A 25,981-nucleotide genomic window follows, 5' to 3' on the forward strand; every position below is an offset into this window, starting at 1 on the left:
CTATGTGCTTAATTGTATACACCTTTTAGCAACGGGTGTGGCTGAAACACTAGAACTCAATAATTAGGAGGGGTGTCCACATATCTTGGCCATATTGTATATATTTAAAGTATGGAGACAGTTTGGTGATTGCACCTGACAATTAATGAGTGAACAAATTCAGAAATTTTGAGAAACAGGCTAAAGTACAGCATCCCATCAACACTTTCAAGTCAAGAAATTATCTCATACATATAAACTTTCTTTTTCATGCAAGTATATCAATACCATTACCTGTACAATAGGCTGCATAGCAGAAATTTGGCTGAACAAACTCGTACACGTAGTAGTTTCCTGGGCAGGCTTTCACTTGAATTGGAAAGGCTTTGTAAAAGCAGCAATCACTGCCCTGACTTGCACAGGTTTGCCGGACCACCACTCCGTCTTGCACATTTGGGTGAGAGCCATTGAGCCAAATTGGGAACATGGTGCCACATCTGTATGAACTGACACATGATTCTGGCATCTTGGCACTTTGTCCCTGGTAGAAAAGCCGATACCAGCCAACCCAGTTCACATTAGCATCACAGTGTGAATTTGTGGTGGAGTCAGTGCTGCTTCTCCAAGTATCATTGAGAGCAGTATAGCTGTAGCAGGGGTCTATAGTGGAGTTCCTGAAAGAAACTGTAATTGAAACAAAAATGATTAGACTTTTTCATTTGTCATCAATACACATCACACAATAAAACATCCATTTTTAGCATGTATTAGCGTCGATACTTAAAGGTATCTCTCCTGTTATAAGTAATATATCACAAGAACCAAAAAGCAAAACCTGAAGAACTTTATACTACAGGGTTTTAATCCAAACTCCACCATTTAATCTATAAGAGTAAATACAAATCATACAGTTAAGGTAGGAAAGAGGAGTGTTGCTGTACCTGCACAGTATGAAGGAACAGGGATCGATATATCTGGTTTAACAAGTTTGTAGACGTAGTAATTTCCTGGGCAAGCCTTGACTTGGATGGGGTTGGATTTGTAGTAACTGCACGAGTCGTACGCACGAGATCCAGTTACTTCACGAGTGACAATTCCATCACCGATCTGTGGATGTGAACCTCTGAGCATCAGTGGAGTAACACCACCACATGATATATAACTCGTACACCACTCAGACATTTGAGCACTTTGTCCTTGAAGATACAGTCGATACCAGCCCTTCCATTCTACACGGGTGTCATCATGTCCTCTGTAGTATGTGTGAATATCTCTCCAGTAGTTGTCCAGGGCAGTATAGTTATAGCATGGGTCAAAGCTGGAGTCTGTTGCTGTGAAACAGAACCCAAGACAGACATGTAACTTTAACTATAACAGCTGTAAATGTACTTTTCTACAAACAGGAGTGTTTTAGTGAGAGGCCTGGGCCATTATTCATAAGACGTTTCTCATGATATTTGCATTTACCCTTAAATTGTCTCAAATAATTGTCATGAATTATAACTAAAGCTTTTTAATGACCTTTAAGGGTCAAAGCAAACTTGACTTTAAGTGTGTATATCTGTGTGCACGATGGCTGTGTGTTGTGTATTAACTTGGGGCACTGGTTGTCCACACATTCAGAGATGAACATAATACGTCAGTGAGATGCAATGGCAAAATAAACAGTGTGATGTCACATCAGCAGCAGGCAGAATCAACCATCAAAAATGTTTGTTGGATTTTTTGGCCCTGATCTGCTGCCTAGTTGATGGACTAGGCGACTGTGGAAAAGTCTGCTAATGTAGCAAATATGCACACATATGAAATCTTTTAAACCAAGTGTACCATGACGAAGAAGTTTTACATATAATGACACTGGTCATAGAAATTAGACGCATTCATTTTAAGAGCTATGCATTCATTTTATTTATTTTTTGCTAATAAAGGTTATTGATCTTGAAGTCGTCTCTATTTTCTGAGGCGCCTGAGGTCCTTCAACATCTGCCGGACTATGCTCAGGATCTTCTATGAGTCTGTTATCCTCTACGCTGTCGTGTGCTGGGGAAGCAGGCTGAGGGCCAACAGACTCAACAAACTGATCCGCAAGTCCGGCGATGTTGTGGGTGTGGAGCTGGACTCGCTGACGGCCGTGTCGGAGAGGAGGACGCTGTCTAAGCTGCAGGCCATTATGGACAATGAGTCCCACCCACTCTGCGACATGGTGATGAGACACAGGAGCTCATTCAGTGCAAGACTCATTCTACTGAAATGATCACCGAGCGCCACAGGAGGTCATTCTTACCTGTGACCATCAAACTATAACTCCTCCCTCAGTGTGTGATTCACAAAACTCGATACCAAACAGTTCATATGTGTAATAATAATAATTGTGTGTGCGATAACTCAGAGGTACAATAATTTTGAACGGCCTTATACTAGATGTTTAATATTTATTATCACAGTCAGCACCACTTTACTGTATTCATAAGAACTTAAAGCTCATGTACATATTGCAAATTTCTCTTTATCTTTGTTGTAAATTATTAAAGTGTTTACTCTTTTACATAAATGGTTGCAACTGTAACAACTACAGTTTCCCTCTGGGGTCAATAAAGGATTCTGATTCTGATCTCATTTAAAAAAAAAAAGAATACATACTTATATTGGTTTCTGTGGTGATGACTCCAGTTGTTGAGAAGTTGGCTGGAGTTAGTGTGGTGATATCTGCAAAACGTAATATATTTTTAATATACAATTTTTCAGAAATTTCAAGAATTACGCTAAAATGGCCATCAAACAGAAACGGTACCTGCACAGTAAGCTGAAATACATGAGACAGGCTTGATGAATTCATAGACAGAAAAGTTTCCTGGGCACGCTTTGACTCGAATGGAGGTTGTACTGTAGGAACTAGAGCAGCAGATTCCTCCAGTATTACCACAGATCTGACGGGTGACTATTCCATCCTGTATCTGGGGATGTGAGCCGTTTAGCCAGAGAGAAATAACAGTGGAACATCCGCTACTACAGACCTCTGGCATGCGAATGTTCATCCCATAGTAGAGAAGACGATACCAGCCGCTCCACTCGAAGGCTTGATCACAGACATAATACCACGATTGATTAGTAGCTCTCCAGGGCTGATTTAGGACTGTATAGTTACTGCACGGGTCATAACCAGGGTTTGCAGTAGTAAGTGCAGCTGTTAAAGACAAAAACATTTACAGCATTTTATCCAGCGCGACTTACAATTGGATCATTTTTTAGGCCAAGGTGATGTTAGGAGTCTTGCCCAAGGATTCTTATTGGTATAGTGTAGGGTGGTTACCCAGGCGGGGAATTGAACCCCAGTCTCCAGCATGGAAAGCAGAGGCGTTACCCACTACACTAACCAACCACCAAAAAGGTAAAAGAAAAGCATGAATTTAAATGCTTTAAGTGCTACAATGCATATATGTGTGACTTGTTTAAACATTTTAAAATAAAATCATTTAATTTCTTGATATTCTACAAATACTACTGCTTTTTCTTTTACTTAATTCTGCCTGAAGTGACATTAGTTATAAATATACGATACATTTTTGAAAATACAGATATTCAGATATTCTAATCAGCAAGCTACTAGAGCTAAAGTTAGGAGATTTTGAGGGCTACTTGTACTGTATTTGATAAAACTGTAATCGATAAACTGATGGATTGAGATAATAAATAAATTAATCAATTAAAAAGAATGAAACCATTCACTTTGGTGCCTGTCTACTGAGTCAGCTAAAGAAAAAGTCTAATGCATTTAAATAGTATGGAATTCCATCTTTCTTTACTGTATATGTACATAAGAAGTGACGTTACAAACATAATTGAAAGCTTAAAACGTTTATGAATCATCAAGTTCTTCGGCTGAAGACAAAGATATTTTTCCTTTAAAGAAATCCACTGATTTCGGCGCGGGTCATTTTGACCCCCTTTATTCGTTTTTTGGATTATGCATTGTACGGTAAAAGTTTATTTAGTTATTATTTAGTTGGGGCCTGAAGGCTTCTGAGAATGACGCTCGTATCCTGTTTGTTTAAGCTATGTTCATTTCAGCCTTGGAGTCAATTCCAATTGGTTTCATTCTTGTTTTATTAAAACCCTGAGCAGAGTTTAAAATGGACCACAATGCACTGGAGCTGAGCTCCAAAACTATGATTTAATAGAAACGTAAAAGATTTGTAATGCAGGATTTGTACTTTTTTGTGAAATATATAACACCTTTGACTGTTCCTTTTGATAAACAATGCCGACAGACCACCAGACAGCTACTCTCTGTTCCCTTTCTGGTGTTCTAGATGTTCTAGCTTTACACTCTCTTTCTCTCCTCCACTTTTGACGTTACACAGCTACATTCCCGACACCAACCGCTCACCTTCTAACACTCCTGGATCGCTCTTTATTTTCACACAGCACGCTTATATTTTCAGTTTAAATACATTTTCAAATACGTGGACACTGCTGTGGGAATTTGTACATGAAGAACAGGCTGATTAATGAGTCATAGCTATCATTGCTTACCCCACTCAGCAGCCCAGATGAATACAGATAATCGGGACTATTAGTTAATAAATCATTTCAATTCATTCCGTCCTCATGCACCTTAATGAACCCGCTTTATTTCTAACACACAGCTAAACGATGATGTTATGTTTATTTTGTACAAAATGCACTCAGAATAGGGGATCCCATGCAATCTGTTAAGCAGCTAAGCTAATATGAGCATCATATTATGCATTTTATGCACATATGCATTTATTTTATGCATGATTTATGAGCTCTTAGTCTGAAATTTAGCGGTCATCATTCACCTCACACTTAGGTGACTATGGTAAACAAAGCAATACAAAACAAGCGGAGGAGCAAATTAAGCATCTGTAGTATTTATTTAACAACTGGATTATTTCAGAACTTCTAATAAGCGAGTGTGTTTTTCATCGTTCAGGGAGAATCAGTCTGTAGAGCTGGACCCACTGTGTTTTCCCCCACAATACGCTCGGCAGGTCCAGCTGCTGTCGGTCATTCAGTGCAGTTTTCTCCCTGTGACCACTCCTCTTCCTCAGTGCCTCAGACAGCCGCTCCTCTTCCTCAGTGCCTCAGACAGCCGCTCCTCTTCCTCAGTGCCTCAGACAGCCGCTCCTCTTCCTCAGTGCCTCAGACAGTCGCTCCTCTTCCTCAGACCCTCAGGCAGCCGCTCCTCTTCCTCAATGCCTCAGATAGTCGCTCCTCTTCCTCAGCCCCTCAGTGAGCCCCTCCGCTTCCTCAGTCCCTCAGACAGCCCCTCCTCTTCCTCAAACCTTCAGACAGCCGCTCCTCTTGCTCAGACCTTCAGACAGCCCCTCCTCTTGCTCAGACCTTCAGACAGCCCCTCCTCTTTCTCAGACCCTCAGACAACCGCTCCTCTTCCTCAGCGCCCCACTCAGCTGCTCCTCTTCCTCAGATCCTAAGACAGCCGCTCCTCTTCCTCAGACAGCCGTTCCTCTTCCTCAGACAGCCGCTCCTCTTCCTCAGACAGCCGCTCCTCTTCCTCAGACCCTAAGACAGCCGCTCCTCTTCCTCAGACAGCCGCTCCTCTTCCTCAACTCGCCTTAGACAAGCCAACTGCCAAAATTTCACAACAGAAACAATTTCTAGAGACCTATAAACACAAATATGTTCAATACTTTACACAAATACAACAATTAATCAAAACAGAAAAGACAGAAGTGAAGAAATAACTTACGTTTCTAAAATCCTCGGTTGGCAAAAAACATCCACTTTGTCCGCCATGTTGATCAGACCGGATCAGACTTTACCGACAAGGACACATGCGATCCTGCCTTCAGATTTGGTCAAAATGAGGCACCTTAGAAGGCACCTGCCTTCCGAATGGGACAACACTTTTCTCAGGAGCGTGCAAATGCTGCCTTAGAGTGCTGCCTACTTAGACAGCTGCCTTCCGATTGGAACGCACCAATAAACTGATCGGTGTTGAAGTGGATCTGGAACTGGTGGGGGACAAAGTCAAATTGAAGAATACAATTTTGAATGCCACCCCTTGATGTGACATTCCAGCCTGCTCCTCGGACCAGGGGTTATCCCAGGGGGGCTGTTCAAGAATCGTTCCTGAATTGCCTACATGGTCAACGTAGGACTTCCTAGATGAGCCAGCACCGCGGCAGCTCAGGGCATACTCTAGCCTGTGCTGTGGGTGGACTTTTCCCCCAATGCACAGCTTATCCAAGATCAGCTTCGCCTGATCACTGAGTTTCTTTACCTGTTCTGTGTATCATGTGGTCTGTTCAGCTAGCTTTATAAGCCCAGGCTTTAGTTTAGGTCTTCAGAGCTACTGAGCATTTCTTCTGATTACTGGATTGATTTCCTGTGTTTAACTTTTGGTCTGTTTCTGCTGTTCCTGTCTTGCTGCCTGATCCTTTGGACTTTGGTTTGAACATTGCTCTCTGGTTTTGTGTTGTTCTGGATTTGACATTGAACTATTTTACGACACCGAACTCGGAACTTCCTCAAACCAGTAAAGCCTCATCAGTCGTTTCCATCCGCACACGTCTGTTTAATTCTGTTGCGTAACAAAACGGGACGAATGCTACAACCCTTGATGCGACACCAACAAAAAAAGCCAACACAGCCCAACAAAAATGAGAAAAAAAAGTGATCAAATGATCAAAACATCTGCGTAAAACCACAAAGCTGGCGTTCATCACACTGCACTGTGCTTTGTTAGACTGCACAAACATACAACCAAAGGTTTAGTGTCTTTAGTACACTGTGCATTTTTAGTGACCAAATACAAAGTCGTTCTTACTCTGTGGGGTAGTTGTTGGTGCGATGGTGACAGTTATGTTGCTAGTATCTGAAAAAAGAAAAAAACAAGTTTTAAAAGGTAATATAGGAGTTGTCTTACAGATGTGGCCAAGCATTACTTTGCAGGGCAAGAGAACTAATAACTAAAGAATTATTGTACTGTAAATTCTGTGAATGAATTGGGAAAGTACAGTCATGATATTGTTTTAAAGCATGCAGGTAATTTGGTGACTGCACATTCAATCTAAGTGCACAATATATAAAACACATTTTTTTTAATTAGCCAAAACAGAGTATCACATTAATATGTACCAATGAAGAATTTATCTTATGCATAAATACCTTTATTTTCATGTTACTATATCAGGACATTACCTGTACAATAGCCTGTATTGCAGAGATTCGGTTTGACAAACTCGTACACGTAGTAGTTTCCCGGGCAGGCTTTCACTTGAATCGGGAACAATTTGTAAAAGCAGCAATCACTGCCAAGGTTTCCACAGATTTGACGGACCACCACTCCATCTTGCAGAGATGGGTGAGAGCCACTGAGCCAAAGTGAGATGTCAGTGCCACACCTGTTTGGACTGACACATGTTTCTGGCATCTTGGCACTTTGTCCCTGGTAGAAAAGCCGATACCATCCGACCCAGTTCACATTAGCATCACACTGTGAATTTGTGGTGGGGTTAGTGCTGCTTCTCCAAGTATCATTCAGGGCAGTATAGCTGTAGCAGGGGTCTATAGTGGAGTTGCTGAAAGAAACTGTAATTGAAACTAATTACACACTTTACACAATGAAAACTGAGTTTTGTTTTGAGCATGTAGTGATGTTGATGCTTAGCGCTAGCTCTCCTATTAGTAAAGGAATAACATGGTATATAAGTCAAAACCAAAAGAACTTTACATTAGACGGTTTCCATCCAACCTGCATTTAGTCTAGGAGAATAACAATCATCTCAAACATTACAGTTAAGGTAGGAAAGAGGAGTGTTGCTGTACCTGCACAGTATGAAGGAACAGGGATCGATATATCTGGTTTAACAAGTTTATAGACGTAATAATTTCCTGGGCAAGCCTTGACTTGGATGGGGTTGGATTTGTAGTAACTGCATGAGAAGGACCAGTGAGATCCAATTACTTCACGAGTGACAATTCCATCACCGATCTGTGGATGTGAACCTCTGAGCATCAGTGGAGTAACACCACCACATGATATATAACTCGTACACCACTCAGACATTTGAGCACTTTTTCCTTGAAGATACAGTCGATACCAGCCCTTCCATTCTACACGGGTGTCATCATGTCCTCTGTAGTTTGTGTGAATATCTCTCCAGGAGTCGTCCAGGGCAGTATAGTTATAGCATGGGTCAAAGCTGGAGTTTGTTGCTGTGAAACAGAACCCAAGAAATACATGTAACTTTAACTATAACAGGTGTAAATGTACTTTTCTACACACAGGAGTGATTTAGTGAGAGTTTTGGCCGTAATTCATGAGAATTTCTCACAACTGTTGTATTTACCCTTAAATTGTCTCATGTGATTATCATAATGAACTGAAGATTTTCACGGAACTTCAAAGTACACTTGATTTTAAGTGTTTCATGTATATGTATGTGCACGGTGGCTGGCCTCGGTAGTGTATATTAACTAGGGACTCTTATAGTGGACATATTTATAATGTATCGCGTCAGTGAGGTGCAATGACAACATTAACATTTGTTGTTCTGAACCATAATGTGGTGTCATCTCAGCAGCAAGCAGAATAAACCATTAACCAATTTATGTTTGATGGATTTTTCAACCATAATCTGGCCTTTAGTGGCTATAACTTCCAACTGCAAAATTAGCAAATATGTGCACATAAGAAAATTAAGAATAAGAAATTAAGACATTTTAATTATAATGATATTGGTCACAGAAATTAGGGGCATTCATTTTAAGAGCTATATTTTCTTTATTTATACAGCTATTAAAAAAGCCTGATAATATTATTTATTTGAAAAAATCATCACAACAACATACTTATATTGGTTTCTGTGGTGATGACTCCAGTTGTTGAGAAGTTGGCTGGAGTTAGTGTGGTGATATCTGCAAGAAGTAATATATTTTTTATATTACAAGAATTTTATTAATCATTCTAAAATGGCCATGTTTCAAACAAAGTGTCTGAAATGATACCTGCGCAGTAAGCTGAATAACATGAGACAGGCTTGATGAATTCATAGACAGAAAAGTTTCCTGGGCACGCTTTGACTCGAATGGAGGTTGTACTGTAGGAACTAGAGCAGCAGATTCCTCCAGTATTACCACAGATCTGACGGGTGACTATTCCATCCTGTATCTGGGGATGTGAGCCATTTAGCCAGAGAGAAATAACAGTGGAACATCCGCTACTACAGACCTCCGGCATGCGTATGTTCATCCCATAGTAGAGAAGACGATACCAGCCGCTCCACTCGAAGTCTTGATCACAGGCAGTACTCCATGATACATTAGTAGCTCTCCAGGGCTGATCCAGGACTGTATAGTTACTGCACGGGTCATAACCAGGGTTTGCAGTAGTAAGTGCAGCTGTTAAAGACAAAAGGGTAAAAGAAAAGCATGAATTTAAATGCTTGACTGAGGAAAAGGTATAATAACCCTACAATGCATATCTGTGATTCTTTTATATTTCATCAATAAAGACAAAAATCCAGGCTTGCTTATGAGCCCCTGACCTATTGATCATGTGATAGTGTAATGTAAGTTTTGTTTACAAATACTCTATGTTTAATTTCTATCCCAGATAACATAAAATCTTTCATCTTTCATCACTGCATAAGTACTTTGGAAGTGAACAAACATGAGTGAAACAGTAAAACGTTTATGAACCATCAAATTCTTCAGTTAAAAGATGAAGATAAAACCAGGAGTCCTGTCCTTTAAAGGAAACCACTGATGCCTATACGGATGCATGTGACGTGGAGTGAGGAGGCGGACGCACGAGGTTTACTAAGGGCAAATCCAAAATCAGGGTCGAGACAGTCCAGGGTCAAGTCAATGAGCCAACACGGATAGATCGGGGACTAGACATGATATAAACCAGAATCAAACCAACAACACAGAGATTGAAACAAAGCAAACATCAAACAAAGACCAGAGAAAACAAAGGCCAAACTCAGGGCTTAAATATGACACCAGGAAGACGAGGGACAGGTGAAAACAATCAGGGGCGGAGTCACAAAACAAGGGGGCAGGACTATGGATACCAAAACAAACGCACATGGAAGATCAAAATAAAGGAGCACATGGACAGGACTGGGAGGGGCCAATCGTGACAATGCATTTGTGTAGATCTTTTGGATTCTAGAAGACAAGTGGTTTCTGTGGTTACTTTAATGAGAGGTGAACACCTGTGAGAATTACATGCCTTGTTCAAACTATTTCCAATTCAGCCTTGGAGTAAAAGTACTGCTCCCAAACTACAATTTAATAGAAATGTAAATGATTTCTAAAACGATATTTGGTTCTTGGGCGGCACGTTGGTGCGGTGGGTAGCGTGGTCGCCTCACAGTGAGGAGGGCCTGGGTTCGATTCCCCGGCCAGGTGATCAGGGTCCTCTCTGTGTGGAGTTTGCATGTTCTCCCCGTGTCTACGTGGGTTTCCTCCGGTTTCCTCCCACAGTCCAAAGACATGCAGTCAGGCCAATTGGACATGCTAAATTGCCCTTGGGTGTGAGCGACTGTCTGTGTCTGTCTTGCCTAAGTCCAGTATGAGTTACGACACTTGCAGTAAGGCAAGCATCAGCACTGCGTCCTGTACAGTGGTAGAACAAAGTGGTCATCCAAACAGCTCAGTCTCTTTCTGTCTTCAAACACAGTCAACTAAAGTCAGCTTCTCAAATTCTCCCATTCCACCTTAAATGGTGCCGCATTTACATCTGGCGCCTGTCAGAATTTAAGGTGGAATGGAAAAATTCTAACAAGAAACTGAGACATTTTACAAGAAACTGTTCTACTTTTATGGAAATGTTTTCTGGCAGAAATGGGAGGAAAGCGGCTATGACCAAAGCTTAAAGCAGAGCAAAGTCTGCATTTTCATTTATATTGTTTAGCCTGTACTAAGACATTAACACATACTGAGACACAATGGGCATTAAATGATGTGGCTCTCCAGGTGGTTTGTTTTTTTGTGGAAAGGACAGAATGTCTCTTGTTAACATTTGGGTTGTGACTCCTGACCTAACCTAGCTTTTAACGCAGAGGGAGCAGGTCGGATTTCTCACTCATCCAGTTGTGTTTCTGTTATGTGCCGCCACAGACTGTCCAGGCGCAGCACTTACCCTCTTTCAAGTTCCGCCTTTTGTGTTCTGTCAACATAACTTTATAAATTAAATATTAAAAAAATCGATTTTTTGACATATGAGTGTCTGCAAATTGCACTGTTGTGAGTATGCCTTGCATAGCAGTAACCCTTTATATTTGTTCACACCCCTAAAAAATCTCCCGAGAATACCCAAAAAATGGTGTCTGCATTAAAGGGGGTTAAACACAATGGGCCCAGATTCATAAAACTCAGCAGTAACTGCACTAAACCAGATGTGTTGCATGGTAAATAAGAGCTATTCATTAAGTTACGGCAAAGGAGGCAAGAACCAATCAAAATCCACATGTAAATGAGGAAATACATATTACAGACCCTCCAAGTGAAGCCATGGTTGGCCGGAAAAATGAACAAAATTAAAACAAAGAAAAAAGCTAAATTCAAAGAAATGGAGCTATGCATTTTAAAAGAAGAAGTGCTGGAAAATAAAGCTGAATTATTTGATGAAGATGCTTTTAACTTTATATCAAGAAATTAAGTTTATCAGAAAACGTGTGTACTATAAAAATGATAAAGTTCTAAAATGTAATTATAACATTCTAAAATTTTACTTTTAAGTGTAGGAAATGATATTTTAGTGCGTAAGACTTAATGTCTCGATTAAATAATTGCACATGCATGGGATAACATGATATAACATGGGATCTGCATGACCTGCATGCAGGAAGAAGAGGCTCTTTTAACAACAATGCTGTTTAAATCTGTCATCTCAGCACATCTCCTCATGATTGACATCCATTCACCTAAGGCTGGATCAGCAAGACAGAGTTGCAAGACATGCCTTGTGGCCTTTGAGAATTCCCCTGTCATTCTGAAAAGGCAAGAAGCATACTTGGTGTAAAGTTCCATCAGCATGTTTTAAACCTACACCTTTCTCCTGTACAATGTCTAGAGGGTTCAATTCTTTTTCGGCAAACAGGTCAGTGAGATGTTTGTTTAACCCTTTGACACCTCAAGGCTTGACTATTGCAGTTGATTTATCTCTGGTCTTCATGGACATGGCATTGGGCTCTTGCAACTAATTCAGAATTCAAACATGAGTTATCCTCATTCTTTAACTCCAGTTCTGAAATCAGCGCACAGACTTCATGTAGCTGCTTACATTATATATGAAATCCAGTGTCTTGCCTACATAAATGAGTTGCCTTCTTCAGCACTTGCACAGTGCATCAACACTGTGTCCTGTACTGGCAGTCAGGTGGTAGAACAAAGAGGCCATCCAATCAGCTCCAAATGTGGACTCTGTGATGAGCATGTAAACTAATACTACTATACTAATAGAACTAATATTTTTACCTTGAAAAGCCCAAAATACTTTAAAGTTCCCAAACAGAAAACGAAGCTTAAGAGTGTCTGCAATTGACCATATATGTAAATGGTGTCGGTCTAAAACTTGGCTGCTCATCATTACATGCATGTCTTGCATAGCAGTGACCATTGATATTTGTCCATACCCCTGAAAAACACCCCAACAAATTGTCACAGAGGGTTAAAGACAATGGGTCAGATTCATAGAACTCTGCACTATGCAATACAAAATGTGCAGCAATTAATAAATAAGACTAAAAATTCAATTTTTATCAGGAAAAAATGTAAAACTTCCCATGTATAAGTTCCAAATTCCAATGTAAATAGTAAAATAGTAGTCAACATAAAAACTGTTTGCAATAAAATCCACTCAATCATGCAGCTAGATACTCTTTACTCTGGATTCCAAGCTAAACCTACTTTCTATACACAGGAGGGGGATTTGTGAAAAAATAGAATTTAATGAATTGAATGCATGAAGAATTGACCGTTTTCAATACACCAGCAGTTAAATCTGTCATCTATTGAATATGAAACATATTTGAAGCAAGTCCTAATCCTACAGCAGGTAGAACGTTTGTCATTTTGCTACATCCAAACAGATCAAATCATGTCTTTTAAATATGGGAACCAAACATTTTTGGAACTCCTGTAGAAAATATAATTTAATACACATCTGCATTTATCGTCAGAGAGATTCAGGTGCTATTTTTGTAGAATCACTATAGGCATTTTAAAATGAAGGAAAAAAGCAGCAGCTTCTCATTTATGAACAAACAAGCGTGCTACCACTACACTGTTTGCTCTTATCATCACTGTTAATCTGGCAGTGCATTTTATGAATCTGGCCCAGGGACGCTTGACTTCACAATGATTTTCTGTGCAACTTCAGTAGCCTGTGGACTCATCTGCCTAATAAGGTCCAGCTCTACACTTTTCCTTGAGAATTTCCTTCAAATTTCCATAGAAGCTATGGACATTAAACCATTCTTCAAGAAGGAAAAAAACCCAGTGCAGTTCTTTGAAGGGTAAAGAAAGTCGAAGGGTGCTCGAGAACTTCTCCTAGTCTCTATAGGAAAAAGTTAACATTCTTATCTTTGTAATACTTTAAGCTCCAAGATTGTACAGCATGTGATGCAGGGTATAAGGAGCTTTGGACAGGTGCCAGCTGACCCAAAGCAACATGACAATTATGTGCAAACTGGAAAGCATTTGAGAATTAGTTCAGCATAGATGAAACTGTAAAGCGTGATGGACTGGACAAAACCAAGTAACATGAAAAAGGAATGAATTATACAGCGTCATTACCTGTTTGTGCTTTTGTAAGTCCACCTGTGAAGTGTTAAGAGAAAAGAAATATTGAGCAAACTGGAGAAAGATGTCCAGACGACTGAGCCAACTGTGAAAAGGGCATTTAAAGACGTACTTATCATTAATACGATGGCCACTATCTTCAGAGACAGCGCAGGCATTTGAACTGAACCCTCCATTGTCACATTGACTTCAAAGTCAGGCAACAAGTAAAATATTCAAATCTGCAATAGAAAACAACAACGGTGGACAAAGTACACAAACCATGCACTAGAGTTCAAGTAGAAACACCCAAGGTAAAATATTTACTCCAGGAAAAGTAGAAGTTCCTCCCTTTAGACATAACTTGAGTAAAAGTACTAAAGTATTTGCCTTCAAATGTACTTAAGTATAAAGTAAAAGTACTAAAAGAGTAATTCTGGCTCTGATGTCCTGTTATCATTTTTATAACCAGACTGGCTTCATGAACTCATTTCAGGTGAAAGTCCTCCAGCGTCTTTTGATAGAACGTCATTAATTAGTGACGCTGACGTCTATTAAAATGATCATAAGCACAAAACACTGAAGGTAAACAGTTTCCATCAGGGAGAACCGAGTGGCTCTGAAATCACTTTTTACACACAAGCAAAGTTTCAGGTTAAGATTACTTTGTAAATTAGTTACAAGCTGAATAAAAACTGGCTTTAAACTCAAGCTTAAACATAAACTAGTCAAACTAATTTACTATAAAATTAAAGTGTACACACAGAAACCAAAAGGAACGAAAGATTTCACAAAATGTAGGAGGAAAAAGTCCGATATTTGACTTTGAAATGTAGTGGAGTGAAAGGAAAAAGTCGCCCAAAATGGAAAAACTTCAGTACAGATACACGAAAAAACGACTTAAGTACAGTAACGAATTACATTTACTGAGCTACTGTCCACCACTAGAAAACAACACGACTCTTAGTTTAGATTAGTTCCAGCATCTATGCTGTTTTCATCATCATAATACAATTTTACAAACTGCAGCTCACTCACTTCTCTCCTCAGACAGAACAACGTGCTCCACATGCTTCAGGTAAGGTCAAACTGAAACAGATTTACTGGCATCACATTTAAATATGTTCAACCACCCAACCTGCTCTTCACGAAAGGTGATGAGGGAAAATATTTCCTTGTAGTTTATATGCGTGGAATGCACTGTGGGCAACACTGAAGGATCATTTCCAATACTGCCTTAATGCAACACACGTCTTTTAAAATTCTGTTAAAGAGTCTGTAAAATATGATTTTTCTAATAAGATATTTGTGACCGTTATAAACGTATTTTCAACACAAATCTGCACTCCTGATGTAACTGAATTGTTTCATGAGGTTGATGCGGCTTGAAGTATTATTTTAACATTGTGTGTTAAACGATGAAGCCCCTTGTGCACCCCTGTTAGTTATTCTGTGTAAACTGTGAGAATCAAGAGTTGCACTGCATTCCAAACGGACTGCAGCATAACTTTTCACCCTGTCACAGCTTACCTGTTGAAAGAAATATAAGGGTCAAATACCAACCGCACCTGTTTCTAGCAAAAGCAGAAGGAACTTCAACAGCAATGAACCTTGCATACACTTCTTATGTAAAAAAGTTAACATTATAATTTACAAATGTGTTGTAGCTGCCAAACGCATGAAAGAAAACAGAAAAAAGTTATTTGGAGACATCTGAGACTCACTCGGAATTAAACAATATATCTGCTTTTTGTGCATGTTTTGTAGAGTAGGGAATTGTGCACTTTTGATACACCCATAAGTTTTAGGTTAACATAGACATTCGCTATTTAAGCCCTGCTGCACACTGTGCCTCAGTTACTCGAGCAGCAAGAAACACCTAGCTTGTTTAAAGTGGATGTAAACACCTAAAACAGGTGTAGAATCCGGCTTTAGAATCTGCTCCAGTTAGGCTAAAAGTTACACCAGGACTAGGAAATGTTTAGCTTATGACCTGATGGTGCAACGATCTTGAAGTTATGCCTAAAAAGTTACAACCGACTTTCCTGAGGACCAGACGAAAGCCCTGCAACCAGCCCTGCACTGCTCCTGCTCTCATGCTGGAGATGTTCTGCTCTGACCCCCAGTTAAGGCTGCTTACAGCTGTATTTCTGTAAATCAAACAAACAATAAATTACACTCCAAATACCTTTTTGGACCCTCTGTTTCAATTTTTCTCCACAATTTTGTCTCCAATTCTACCTGCTAGTTATGACTCCCCCAATCACTGGACAGCCGAACTGGAAAGCGCCAACCGCCAGATCTGTTAACAGACACCTGTGCCAGCTAGCGTCGCGCTGACTTATGATGAGAAATAGCGAGGCTAATTGTGCTCTATTGGACTCCCAGCCATGGGTGGGAGGAATCGAACTCGCGATCTCCAAATGACAGGACTAATGCTTGGACTGTTGTGCCACTAGGGGCCTGCAAAAGCTCCTCACTTTTAACAGCATAACGTTGCTGTCAGAAGAAAACCTTGTATCTCCATTTTTGGCATTTTTTCAGTTTTTGGCATAATTTGAAAGTATCTGTGACTCTTTACATTGCTTGTAAATTTTATGATGAATGGCCTAAAAGAAATGACCCAAATTGACATGGGAAAAATTCTGGTTCCATTGACTTACATTGATAGTGAAGTAAGTTTTTTCCTTCTCCTGTAAAGTTACTATTTTTGAGATACAAGGTTTTCTTCCGACAGCAGCGATAAGCTGGTCCGGTCATTCATGCTACAAATCTTCCAGAAGACATGTTATCTTAGATGTTCTCTCAGTTATCTTAGTCCATCTATGCTTGCCAGGAGAAAGCTCTTTCTAACTACAAGCAAAAGGGTGGGCAGTTTTTAGACGCTCCTGGAACATTGACTTGAACCAGCTTCTATGGTCAGATCAAAACTAGTCATTAAATCCACACTTAAGTAAAACTACTTTAATTGTAGTTGAGTATCTGAGTTACTTTTTCGTGTCTGCAACATTTTTTTGTGTATCCATTCACTGGGCATCTGGATTAGCATTGTCACAATTAACAGTAATGATAAATCTTGGTTGATATCTGCTGCTTCCTTGTTGGTTTATCAGCTGAGTGATGGTCCGCAGCCCCTAGGCTGAGAAACCATGGTTTAGAATCCCTTAAAGGCAGTGCAGAGTTTGTTACTAGTTAATTGGGTTTATATAAAAAAATGCTTGATTAAGAGTCAGAATTCCTGGCAGATTACTCAGTTATTAATCTCATTTATAGTGATGTTGAATTGACTGCATCATCAGCTCCTGTGCTAGCTCAGATTAATAGGTGTGATGTTCTACAGACAGTAAACATCACATTCGTGGCCTTCTAACTGTATCAGTTAACTGATACATTTACCAAATTTGTTATACATTTAATGCATAATATGTTTCTACCATTAAAATCAGGCAACAGCAATTCATAGTTCATAGTTTAGATTTTCTTTACTGTGACATGCTTCTCTGGTAATCTAATTACTTCATACACACTCCTAAACGTATTTTTACAGAAAACTATTTGACATTTAAGGTGAAACAGCTCATTCACACAGTTAAAGACACAAACTCAAAGGAAGAGAGACAGAGAGAGAGAAAGAGAGAGAGAGAAAGAGAGAGAGAGAGAGAGAGAGAGAGAGAGAGAGAGAGAGAGAGAGAGAGAGAGAGAGAGAGAGAGAGAGAGAGAGAGAGAGAGAGAGAGAATTATTATTATTACTACCAGTAAACAGCTCTGCTATATCTGTGCCAAAAGCAGATCAAATCTTTTTTGCGTCATGTGCACATTTGCTCTGCTCTTTTTCCATTTTGGAGGGATCCAAAGCAACACAGATAGGAAACACAAGAAACAACGGAAGGAAAAACAAGAGAGTGTTAACTGACCAATTGACTACAGCGCCCCCTTGTGACAGACCAGTGCTGCTGTGCTGGTAAGTTGAGAACAATAAGAGCAGAACTTGCCTTTTTGAAGGTAAAGCAGACTAAAATAAAACGTTCTTATGAAGGTGTTCATTTCCTGGTGAACTTAGCAGGGTTAACGGATACCATGACACTCTAATACGTTGCTTAAGTGCTTTTAGGGATCTTTCAAAAAATTTGATTTTGCGGCTTTCAGGGTGTCCAAAGGGCTAATGTGGGGATAGCAGACCCCCTCCAGTTCCCCCTGTATTTAACACACCATAATCCTGTCAGAGAGGCAATTTGTTATCGGTCACATAGAAATGAAAACTGTATTTTGTGGACTGTATTTTTAGAGCCAACATGTGAACGCAGCAACAGTGTTGTGCCAGGGTCATGTTGCAGGTTGTAGGAGTAACCAGTTATGTACAGTAACAACAGCGCTATAAATCACAGAACAACTGTATTTTTACAGCCAACATGTAAACGCAGAAACAGTGTTGTTCATGATATACCACCATTACCACAAGTTACTGTATATAATGTTTATAGGTAACCACAGATTATATTTAACAAATTTAAATTTGCCATTCTTCACCAAATTCATTCCTATTACAGGTTACAGGTGCTACCAAAACACCACCACCATATCATTAATCAGCTCATGTCATTTGAGAATTTATCCCACAGGGAAACAGAGATTCTTCTGGATCTGGACTTTTCTTTTGGACATGTTTCACTTTTATCGTGGATGAAAGTCCTCTCCTCCTCAGTTCATCCTGAAGCTGAAAAATAAGAGGTTTTACGAATGTTATGAGGAAAAAATGAGGACTTTGTCCCGACTGAACTTTGCAATAAACATTCACTGTATTAATTTACCTGCTGTAGAAAGATCTTCTGGTTATTGGTGTCCATGAGGTTAGAGCCTGTTAGGAGTTTCAGTCGTGCTGCAAGTACACCATCTGTGGGAAGAGGCACAATTACTATGAATAACAGTAGAGTTTAATTTCAGAATAAAGGTTTAGTGTGAGGGACACCCATTACAGCAAAACATCATTACCATTTGTGTTACTGGGTTGGTTTAGCACGAAGGCCCAGCGTCCTGGGACGTTCACATTACTCAAATACTTGAGGTTCGGAATGGTGGATGTGTCATTTGTCCAAAGAAACACAGAGTAGTCTGTGAAGTTTGTGTCATATCCAGCCTAAACAGACAAAATGTTAAGAATAAAGATGCAGGTTCTGTGTTATGTGGATGATATTTAGATCATTTTACCTCCACTCTGTAGTTCGTTGGCGCAATGTCACCATAATTGATCAGCACAAAGGAAAACCCAACTCCAGAAATCAGAACCACTTGAAATGATGTTTCCTGAAAGGCGGAAAGAAGTAAAAGAGATGTTTAACACGTACCAGAATCAAATGGAACTTGGAACATGCTTTCCTTGTTTAATTTCCACTTCCAGACACAGTACAGTATTCTATTATTCTTAGCTATTTCATCAAAAACACTTATCATCTCTATACACTCAGGCCTGATCACTGTAGTTAACTGTGGGGAGGTTACAAAATATGGACTTCCACTGAAATTAGCATAGAGCTGTAGGCTTAGTTTTTTATGGGACAGCAAATAGCAAGAATACACACAGAATGCATGTGAAAACATTTCATTATTCAAAAATAGCCAAGGGAAATTGGCAGGCAATAAGCTAATCGCTGCATTTATAGATGCTGATTTGTCAGCTTCCTGTTACAACATACACTATGCTTCCAAAAGTATGTAGACACCACCACTAATGAACAAATTCAGATTTTTAAGGTGCACTCATTGCTGACACAGTTCTTCAGTTGCTCATACACAGCTGGTATAATCTCCATAGAAAAGCATTGCCAAAAAATTTGCAATGCAGCCACAGTTGAGACTAAGGTCACCATGCCCAATACCAAGTGTTGGCTAGAGGGGTGTAAAGGCCCCAGCATTGAGAGTGGAGTAGTTAGACTTTGGGCTCAGTTGGAGTGCAGTTTGTGTTCCAGATTTACCCATCCAACATCAGATTCTGACCTCAGTAACTCTCTTGTGAATGAATGCAATCAAATCCTAACCGCAGTTTCAACATCATGTGTAATCTCTTCCCAGAAAAGTAAAGGCTGTTACTGCAGCAAAGGGGGACAAAATCCCTGTTAATATAATTGATTTTTGAAGATATGTTGCATAAACAGGTGTAAAAACAGCGTAAAAGTGCTGTTTTGCTGTGTAATGTGAACATCAATTGTGTGCTGTAGAGTCGGTCCTGTGATATTTGGCACTTTTGGCCTGCCAACTAAGCAATCATTAGCTAACATGCTACAGCTTCAAACACCACAGAACAGAGATAAGTTGTCAGGCAAAGGTTTTTCTCATCTACACTTTTCAGTTGTTTGGAATTGAACCTGAACTGTGGTGTGTAGCACAGAATGGATCTGTAGGATGCTCTCTAAGCTAATGTTAAGTTAGCTAGCATGCTACAGAATCAAACACCAAAAATAGGTTTAGTGTCACCTTTCTGTCCCTCCAACACCAGCTGCTCCCTCAGATTTGAGTAAACTTGAGTGCTTTTAAGCCAGAATCAAACATGTTTTATGGTGGGCACAGCTGTTATTATTATTATTATGCTAGCTAAGCTAATGCTAACCAGCTTCTGTCTCAGGATTACCAACACGGTTTAACATTTACTAATTGTTGGCAGATGGATGTTTTGACATTTATTAAATGATGGACAAACATTTAAAAATGAACTTTGCTTTTCAAAAACACTTTAAATACAGAATAAAACAACAATTGCTAGAAAACAAAGCACAGACCAGTGTCACGCATCCTCCGAATGCCTTGTATCCTCTGGGAGATCATATGACTTCCACACAGCCAACAAACAATGATACTCACCTGGACTCGACCTCCCAGAACTCTCCGGGAGGTCACCTGACTCCTCACATGACTTTGCCCTCCTATCAGCGCTCTCGCTCTCCCCAATACTAATGTGTGTCACCTGTGTTGTTGATCATATGATAAACCTAATTTAGTAGATAAACCTGGGCTTTAGAATAGGGAGGCTGTGAGGTTTTGTATCTGATCCGTGATCTACTGAGAGTTTATTCTGGTATATGTTTCTCGTGTATGACCTTTGCCTTTGTTTTTGGAATTTGCCCTTTTTGCCCTGCCCTTCGGATCGTTTTCTTTCCCTTTTTGGACTGTTCGCCTGGTGTTTTGATTGTGATGTTGTCTTTCTTATGCTTTCTCGAACTGACCCATGCTTGTTTTGTGACGACGACCCTGGACTGTGATTCTATAAGCAAAGCCTCCTTTGTCTTTTACATGTTCAAGCATCAGACGTGCCTTTCTCTTAAAATTCTACATCGTACCGTGCCTGAGTAGCTGTAGTACGCCACTTTATCCCATGTTGCAACGAAGACCCAAGAAGCAGTGAAGATAAACTGTGGAAAGTGCTGGTTTATGTCCCGTGTGGCCTGTGAAAGGACATTGCCATTACTGTACTGATTATATGAGATAGTGCCAGCTCCACGATTATCAATATCAGTCCACAGTGGAGCGATGATATCTCTTCCACTATAAGCATTGAACTGAGTGGGTGTATAGCTGTCCCACGGCTGATCAAACGTCAAGTGTCCATTGTTGTTGACCTGCAAGTGGAAACCAGACAATTAGCGAAATGATAGTCTAAAACCTTTAATTTTTATCAACGGTTCAACTTTAATAATGATTATAGCCACTCACATATAGCTTAGTGTATGTGCGTCTGAAGAAAGTGAATGGACTCTGTAGGTTTATAGCAGGTGAGCTTCCATCATCACTGCGAGGATTAAGAGTATCTCCGACTCCTGAGCCAAATGGATAGAACAGTGCTGGCGGTGGTGCCACTGTGAGAGAATTAAAGAGGTTATGCATTAAGTAATCATTTTTAACATAAATATTAACAGATAATAAATAAATAAACAGAACTATCATGCTCAACTTCTCTGCCACCATGCTTATCTGCTCTTCCTGACTGACCATGCCACCACTGCCTGCCAGAACTGCAGCTGGAGAGCCGTGGTCAATGCTGCTAAGTTATTGTGAAGCTGATGTGGAAAACATTGTGCACACATGGCAAATGCTCTTTTGTTGAACAGGCAGTTCAACAGGCAGCAGGAAATGCCCAGTCCAGTGCGACTGAATAGCAGGAAGAATGATGGGGAAGGGCACTATAGCCATACAATGTCATGTCATGGTAGACACTAAACCCACACTAACTAACAAAACTCTGTCAGCACACAGACGAACCATAAACTAACAAATAACAACATGAACGACAACAGCAACAGCAATAAATGTCCTTTTAAAAGGTCTAAGGGAGGCTTTGCATGCTCCTTAAAGCCCCTTCTGAAACGTGGAGAGTTTGGCCAGTGGTAATGGTTGATTTCTTTGTGTTCAGATTCAGCAGTGCACTATGTAATTGATGTGATATACTTTATTATGTATTAGGTTTCCCAGTGGTACAGCAGAGTAAGATTTTTGCTCCATCATCAGAACATTAGAACGATGTTTCACTGGTAATATTGTTGATGTCATAAAAATTGCAGGTCTAGGATAATGGCCAAAATGACCAGCCAACTCATGTATCAGTCAGACTCTAGTTTTATCAGTGTATCATATTGCTTGGAAATAGGTTTGAGAAGCTGCACATCAGCCCGAAGACAAAATAACAGTAAATTCACCTGAAACTCCACTGTCAATTTGGAAAGCCCAGCGGCCAGGTATTCCAACATTAGTAGTAGTAGACAGACTAGAGGTACTGGGTGCCTGAATGCTGAAAGAATACGTGTTGTTCACAGTCTTATATCCAGCCTAAAAAATATTCAAATAAAATGATACATTATAAGTGCCATTTATTTGCCTACTTCTTGTTTCAATGTTATAAAGCATTGTGAATTTAATAAAAACATGAGTGAACATGCTCCTCTTACCATCCATGGTAGAGGATCAGGAGGGATGGATCCATAGTTCATCAGGACGTAAGAGCGGTTCTTGCTGTCAGAAACCAGGACAACTTGGAAGGTCACCTCCTTCAAGAGGATAAAAGTCTTAAAAATCAATCTAACTTGGAGTCAGTGGCTGAGTTATAAGGACAGACTCTTACCCCTGTATCAGGTTCAAATTCCATCTTCTCCCAAGTGGCGACGAAGACCCAGGAAGCAGAGAAGTTCAACCCAGAGAACATGCTGTTCATTTCATTTGTAGCTATTTCAATCAAAGACCCATTTGTGGCTTGCTCATAAGAGATGTTCCCTCTGGTATAACAGTCAATGTCAGTCCACAGTGGAGCGATGATGTCTTTGTTCAGAGTTGGGTTATAGGCATCAGGGTAGAGGGGCTCAAAAGACAGGAAACCATCCATACTGAGCTGAAAAAGAATAATAAAGTTACGCTGAGGACTCGTTCAGTAACTCGCAAATTGTTATAAATCGCCATTGCTATTCAGCAGAGGGATCAGTTAGTAAAAAGCAGACTGAATGATGAAGTAACTCTTAACTATGTGAAATCTGAATCAGGTTGAAGTGAAATCTTGGTTTTACTTTTTTGATGTTCTTCAGTCTTTAAGAAACTCTAAGCAGTTGTCTTTCTTTTTTGATTGCTCTGTTAGTGTGCAAGCGAGAACATTGCATCTCAGTCTGCTTCCAAATGATCTCTGTTGAGGCTCATTTCAAGTCTAAATGCCATGTAGACCAAAGATATAATACAGAACCTGTTTCTTTCCTTCTTTTGTACATACAAGAGACAAATGTCTGATGCTGTTTTGACAAGTGGAAGGTCATTAGCTCGGGGTACTGGAATGCAAAGTTTTGGATTTAAAACAAGTCTGAAGCATTTTTGATTCCACTATAAATTACTTAATATATATGTATTAATGTGCAACACTCACTTAGACCAGAGTACCACATGATGGATTTGAATGGTTCAAGGATCACAAGTATTGTCTTCAAATGTAGATCATAAAATCTGCCCAATGAGTCCAATCACTTTAAACATGATTGCATTCCATGGGTGGATGTTGAGGGCTATCCTTCTTAGAAGCGATTGTGTCCTGGGGGCACCTAACGCAGCACCCAACTATGTTTGTAATATACACTCACCCGCCACTTTATTAGGTACTGTTCAATTGCTTGTTAACACAAAGAGCTAATCAGCCAATCACATCGCCACAACTCATTGCATCGAGGCATGTAGAGGTGGTCAAAACAACTTGCTGAAGTGCAGGCCTAGCATCAGAATAGGGAAGAAACTTTGAACGTGGTGTGGTTGTAGGTGTCAGACGGGCTGGTCTGAGTATTTCAGAAACTGCTGATCGACTGGGATTTTCACGCACAACCATCTCTAGGGTTTACAGGGAACGGTCCGAAAAAGAGGAAATATCCAGTGAGCAGTCAGTTGTGTGGACAAAAATGCCTTGTTGATGTGAGAGGTCAGAGGAGAACGGGCAGACTGGTTTGAGATGATAAAAAGGCAACAGGAACTCAAATAACCACTTGTTACAACCAAGGAATGCAGAATACCATCTCTGAATGCACAACACATCGAACCTTGAAGAAGACTGGCTATACCAGCAGAGGACCACACCAGGTGCCACTCCTGTCAGATAAGAACAGGAAACTGAGACTACAATTCACATGGCCTCACCGAAATTGGACAATGGCAGATTGGAAAAATGTTGCCTGGTCTGATGAGTCTTGATTTCAGCTGCGACATTCAGATGGTGGGGTCAGAATTTGGCGTGAACAACATGAAAGCAGGGATCCATCCTGTGTTGTATTATTGGTTCAGGCTGGTGATGGTGGTGTAATGGTGTGGGGGATATTTTCTTGGCACACTTTGGGCCCCTTAGTACCAATTGAGCATTGTTTAAATGCTGCAGCCTACCTGAGTATTGTTGCTGACCATGTCCATCCCTTTATGACCACAGTGTACCCATCTTCTGATGATTACTTCCAGCAGGATAATGCACAGTGCCACAAAGCTCATATCATCTGAAACTGGTTTCTTGAGCATGACAATGAGTTCACTGTACTCCAACAGTCACCTGATCTCAATCTCAATCTTGCACCTTTGGGATGTTTTGGAACGGGAGATTTGCACCATAGATGTGCAGCTCACAAATCTGCAGCAACTGCATGATGCTATCATGTCAATATGGGCCAAAATCTCTGAGGAATGTTTCCAACACCTTGTGTGCCACGGAGAATGAAGGCAGTTCTGAAGGCAAAAGGGGGTCCAACCTTTTACTAGCAAGGTGTACCTAATAAAGTGGCCGGTGAGTGTATATGCTAGCTAGTCCAACCCTGCGCCATAGCCTTGGGGCCTTTCAAGTGAGCGGGGAAAGATTTTAGCAATTGTCGTGGGGTGCTCTGGTGGAAGGCATGTTTCTTTCCACATTAACGTTTGCCTGATTAACGATAATTGCCTGGCTTGTGAGGCTCACTGAATTCTTCCACAGTGAAACAGTGAATACAGTTCATTGGTACAACAGTATTAAATGCAGTTACCGGTGTTATTTTGGCCTGTACATCCGTTCGCCAGGGTGTTAATTATCCCCTCACACCCAAAACACGAGATGGCCCTCGGTGATATCAGATTTCATTCAATACTCTCAGAATTTGTTCCATATATTCAGGCTTTCAATCTATATATCCAGGGTTTTCAGTTTTGTATATATGTATATATATATATATATATATATATATATATATATAAATTGTGTGCTCTGGGGTGATGCTGATTTGTACATACATACTTTACTGTCCTGCAGGCTGATGGATGAATCTAGGTTTGGTGGATGTCAGGAGAATGCTACCTACTAGAATGTGTAGTGCCTACAGTGAAGTTTGGAGGAGGTGGGATAATGGACTGTGACTGTTTTTCAGGGATTGGGCCACTTAATTCCAGTGAAGGGTAATGTTAATGTTACGGCATTCAAAGACATTTTAGACAATTAAATGCTTCCAACTTTGTGGTAGCAGTTTGGGAAGACCTTTTCCAGTATGACTTTGCCCCTTTGTACAAAGTGAGCACATGGTTTGATGGGTTTGGTGTGGAGGAACACCAGTGGCCTTGACCTCACTGAACACCTTTGGAATTAACTGAAACACTGATTATGAACCTTCCCTTCATGTCCAACATCAGTGTCTGACCTCACAAAAGCTGATTTGACTGAATGGGCACAAATTCCTACAGATACACTCCAAAATCATGTAGGAAGCTT

The 25,981-nt window shown here is 40.2% G+C and overlaps 1 protein-coding gene across 1 annotated transcript; it reads right to left on the minus strand.

Annotated features, from left to right (window-relative positions):
* Positions 1-247: 247 nt before the first annotated feature.
* LOC108435028 lies at positions 248-23,122 on the minus strand. The gene is made up of 14 exons (XM_037544270.1): positions 22,865-23,122; positions 22,692-22,790; positions 22,443-22,572; positions 21,463-21,605; positions 21,090-21,368; positions 18,967-19,062; positions 18,751-18,895; positions 8,087-8,184; positions 7,168-7,462; positions 6,794-6,841; positions 2,771-3,163; positions 2,620-2,685; positions 921-1,310; positions 248-663 (listed from the first exon to the last, which is right to left on the minus strand). The coding sequence occupies exons 1-14, from the start codon at positions 23,120-23,122 to the stop codon at positions 248-250; spliced, it is 2,856 nt and encodes a 951-aa protein (XP_037400167.1).
* Between the last annotated feature and the right edge of the window lie 2,859 nt (positions 23,123-25,981).

The sequence above is a fragment of the Pygocentrus nattereri genome, chromosome 13 (assembly GCF_015220715.1).
Source record: "Pygocentrus nattereri isolate fPygNat1 chromosome 13, fPygNat1.pri, whole genome shotgun sequence".
In the NCBI taxonomy this organism is placed as follows: Eukaryota; Metazoa; Chordata; class Actinopteri; order Characiformes; family Serrasalmidae; genus Pygocentrus; species Pygocentrus nattereri.